At 56.5% G+C, this 4,159-nt stretch overlaps 1 protein-coding gene across 1 annotated transcript in view; it reads left to right on the top strand.

Annotated features, from left to right (window-relative positions):
- Nucleotides 1-2,630, top strand: part of TBC1D22B (TBC1 domain family member 22B) — a 26,804-nt gene extending 24,174 nt beyond the window's left edge. Inside the window, exons 10-14 of the mRNA XM_009638233.2 lie at nt 17-123; nt 474-549; nt 847-974; nt 1,208-1,303; nt 1,789-2,630. Coding sequence (XP_009636528.1) covers nt 17-123; nt 474-549; nt 847-974; nt 1,208-1,303; nt 1,789-1,917 — 536 coding nt within the window. The 3' untranslated portion in view covers nt 1,918-2,630. The remainder of the gene's footprint in view (nt 1-16; nt 124-473; nt 550-846; nt 975-1,207; nt 1,304-1,788) is intronic.
- Nucleotides 2,631-4,159: the final 1,529 nt, after the last annotated feature.

Raw genomic sequence — 4,159 nt, forward strand, 5'->3', positions numbered from 1 at the left:
CCTCTCTGTTTTCCAGAGGAGGACGTGGAGAACTTTGACGTGACAAACCTGTCGCAGGACGTTTTACGGAGCATCGAAGCCGATAGCTTCTGGTGCATGAGCAAGCTGCTGGACGGGATACAGGTGAGCCTCTTCCAGGGCCGCAGAGGTTTCTTTCCCCTTGCTGGGGTAGCAGTGCAGTCATCTTCTCTCTGTGTCTGGGTGAGCGCTCTGCATGTCCCAGCATCAGGGAGATTTTGCTCCTTTACTAAGCAAAACCCCTGGGTGTAACCCTGGGGAAATAGCATGTCCAACTGGCGCTGTCCCAGCTAGGGACTTCACAACTTCACAGCAGGCAGATGATCTTGGTGCTCAAGAGCCATGTCTCCTTGGCTCGTGATCCTCTTGGTTCCCTGTGGAGCTAGGGATCTGGTTTTGGTCATTTCTAGCTGCTGTTAGAGCTGCTGCTTCTGACACATGGTCTTTCTCCGCAGGATAACTACACCTTTGCACAGCCAGGGATCCAGAAGAAAGTCAAAGCCCTGGAGGAGCTAGTCAGCCGGATCGATGGTAGGTGAGAAGGGAATCTGAGCAGGTCACAACAGTACGAGGCCTCCTTTGCAAGTAGCACCCTCAGGTAGATGCTTACCTACAACGCGTATGGAAGCAGGACAGCATAGGGTCAGCCAGAAACCTACAGGGAATGGGGGTTTGCTGGCCAGGTAGTATGAGGTGAGGAGTGGAGGCATTTGCGAGACGAGGTCTCACCCTGAAAGTGCGTGAAAGCCAGCGTGCTGGGGGCAGTGCCTTGTGTGGGAGCTGGGGCACCGTGGTCCCCATGTATGTAAGTGAAATGTGCTGTTTCAGAGCAGGTACATAATCACTTTAGGAAGTACGAGGTCGAATACCTGCAGTTTGCCTTTCGCTGGATGAACAATCTGCTTATGAGGGAGCTGCCTCTTCGCTGCACCATCCGCCTCTGGGACACCTACCAGGTACGCTGCCTTCCCTGCTTGGCTGGTCACTGTGGGGCCAAGTCCCTGTACACGGGGGGACAGAGGTGTCCTGGCAGCACCATGCCGCTGGGGAGATGAGGGGAGCAAAGCAGTGTGGCCCCAGGGCATTTCTAGCCAGTTGGGTGATGGGTGGCCCAGTAGGACATCTGTGTCCAGGGAAGTTGTGCTCCAGCTGAGCTGCAGGAGCTGACCCAGGGTTTTGCTGTCTGCAGTCGGAGCCAGAAGGATTCTCCCATTTCCACCTGTATGTCTGCGCCGCCTTCTTGATCAAGTGGCGGAAGGAGATCCTCGATGAGGAAGACTTTCAAGTAAGTCCCTGGGGCTGGGGGTAATTCCCCGTGGGTAGAGGGGAGGGAATTGCTCTGGTTGGGAACCCAGCGGGGAGACAGTCAACCGTCATCTCAAAGCTGACTCCAGGATCATCCAGTCTCAGGATCTTTGCCTAAAAGTAGCGCTCAGAGGAAAGAGAACTGAGCTGTTGGAGGGTTCAAACTTCAAATGCTCTTCCCTGGGCTCGAGCTTTGATCACGCTAAGTCCCTTCATGTTTGCCGTCTGGCGTCCAGCTGTAGCACTATGGTAGCACCCTTTATCACAAGGGGTTTGGGAGCATCTGAGGTGCTTCACTGATTCACATCTAGACATGAGCACATCTTAACGCTGTCTCTGAGCCTTTCAGACCTGCGAGTGTGGGGAGCGAAAGTGCTGCTGCCTCTGGTCGTGCCAGCCCTGAGCCTGCTCTGGAGCTGTACTCTGCCTCAACCGCCCCAAACTAAGCACCTTCCCCTCTTTCAGGGCCTTCTAATGTTGTTACAAAACCTGCCCACGATACACTGGGGTAACGAAGAGATCGGACTCCTGCTGGCCGAAGCCTACAGACTCAAGTACATGTTTGCAGATGCCCCCAATCATTACCGCCGATAGGTGCCAGGACTTGACTCCCTCCTCTCCCCTGCGCCTGCCCTCTCGTCCTGGCCCAATCTGATCACTGTGGCATTTTTGTCGTCCCAAGTCCTCGGACACTCCAGCCGGGAGCTGCTCCTCGCTGTACAAAGCTCACATTGACTCTTGTCTTAACTCTTAACGTGTGCCTGTCTGCCACTCCATGCGCCTGGATGTGCCACTCCAACGACCGTCAGTATTTCACGCTGTGCCGGTGGCTCGAGCCAGGGAGAGAGGCGTGAAGGGGCTGGGGGGGAGGACATGGGGGGCAGCTTCACAGATAAACTGAGCCGAGGACGAAGCCCTCCTATCCTCTCCACCCTTTGCCCTGGGCTTGTCCGGCTGGGACCACCTCAGCTTCGCTGCCTCGCGTTAACCTGCCACCACGAGCACTGCCCCATCTGCTCCCCCTCTCTCTCTTCCGACACCGTTCGCTCCAAATCCCAGATGAAAATGCCTTATCAGAGACCCGCCTGGCCGGAAAATCCTTCCCCCCGAGGGCGGCAGGGCAAGAAGTTTCTCTCAGGGCCTAGCTTCGCTCCGAGGGTCCGGAGAACCCAAGCACTTTGTGGGTTCGTGAGAGAGCCCCTCGCGCCTGTCCCCACTCCTCTCCATCCTCTTCGCCTTCCTCTTCCCCCGGGGTGGGCACAGCGGCGGGGGGGAGGGTCCAACCCCCCGTGGGTTTGATGGATGCCACATTGTGTTCTTGTGTATATGGGTCAAAGATGTACAATATACGTCTTCTGTTTGTAGCAGATAATGATTTTATATTTATAACGTGCACCCCTTGTTCTCCCCATCCTCTCCACCCCTGGGAAGGCTGCCTGGGTCTGGCGTCGAAGGGCTTCGGACCCCTCCGGAGGTGGGGGGCATTTTGGAGCCGCAGGTATTTCTGCCCCAGCGTGGTTTTGCAGTGTTGGATCTGCCAGGAAGAGGTGCAATAGAAACGCGTATCTCCAGGCTTCCCCTACGAGGAGGATTTGGGCATTTAAAGATGGGAGCTCCCAGCGGGAAGCAGGGGAGAGCCATGTCGAGGAAACAGGGTATCCGGGCTCATCGGCTGCTGGCACGTGCCCCTCCGAGGCTGCAGGGCACAGCCGTGCCGGTGCTGCCGGCGGGACTCTCCGGGGAGGAACAATCCTGGATCCGGCCCTGCGGACACGTCCTCCCCGGGGCTGGGCTGGCCTCGCCGCTGTCTGCTTTTCAATCAACCCAATCATGAATGTTTTAATGGGCCGTTTTCTTCCTGCGGGCAAGCGCTGTCCACCTCATGCCAAGGGCTGGATGTGAGGGGGTGGGGGGGGACAGATCCGGGCCACCCCGGGGCGATGCGGGCCATCTCGGCAGGGTGCGGAGCTTCCCGGTGCCTCCGCTTTCCATGGCTGTTCCCGGTGGGAAGAGGCAGCGGGCCGTGAGGCCGGGGCCAAGCATGTGAAAGGCAGAGCCTTGTTGCCAATAAAACTCCAACCAGTGTCTCAAGAAATCGCTTTCCTAACCTGGAGTTGTTTTTCTCAGGCATTTGGACTTTTACTTTGTTTTCGTGTGTGCCTTTTGTTGTTTTTCTCCGAGAGACAGACCTGGTGGTCCTTAGTTTAACATGACAAATTAAACAAAAAAAAAAAAAAAGAAAGCAACAAAACCCAAAGCCAACAACTGAACTGTGTGGTCTGGCACGCGTTTGTGGTGGGGTTGGGGTCGGTGAGTGCTTGTTCGGCCTGGTGAGGGGCTTCAGGCAGGTGTGCCCCTCATGCCTCAGTTTCCCCACCTGTAAAATGAGGAGGGAATTCTCCTCTTGGCAAGGTGCTGGGGGACCCGGTGGGGTCATCTGAGTTTGCTGTTGGTCACAGCAGCTCATGGGAGGCTCAACCTCCATCCGTACTGCTGTCGGGAAACCTTTAACCACCCCCCCAGTCACCTTCTATCCCCTATTAATTACTTTTTAAAGTTCAGCCGAGTGGAACAAATATAATTACTTCTGGATGAGTCTAATTACCTGCGTTTGTTGCCCAGGCTTTGTTATAATTGATTGCGAAGGGCTGGCTCTCCCGCTCCTTCCCCTGGGTCGCACCGGGGCTGCGCAGCCCCAGCCCCATCCAGGGTTTGTGTCGGGTCACAGCGGTGGCCCCAGCCCCAGCCCCATCCAGGGTTTGTGTCTGGTCACAGCGGTGTCCCCATCCCCATCCAGGGTTTGTGTCCGGTCACAGCGGTGTCCCCAGCCCCATCC

Source organism: Egretta garzetta, unplaced genomic scaffold, assembly GCF_000687185.1.
Source record: "Egretta garzetta isolate BGI_Z169 unplaced genomic scaffold, ASM68718v1 scaffold105, whole genome shotgun sequence".
NCBI lineage: Eukaryota > Metazoa > Chordata > Aves > Pelecaniformes > Ardeidae > Egretta > Egretta garzetta.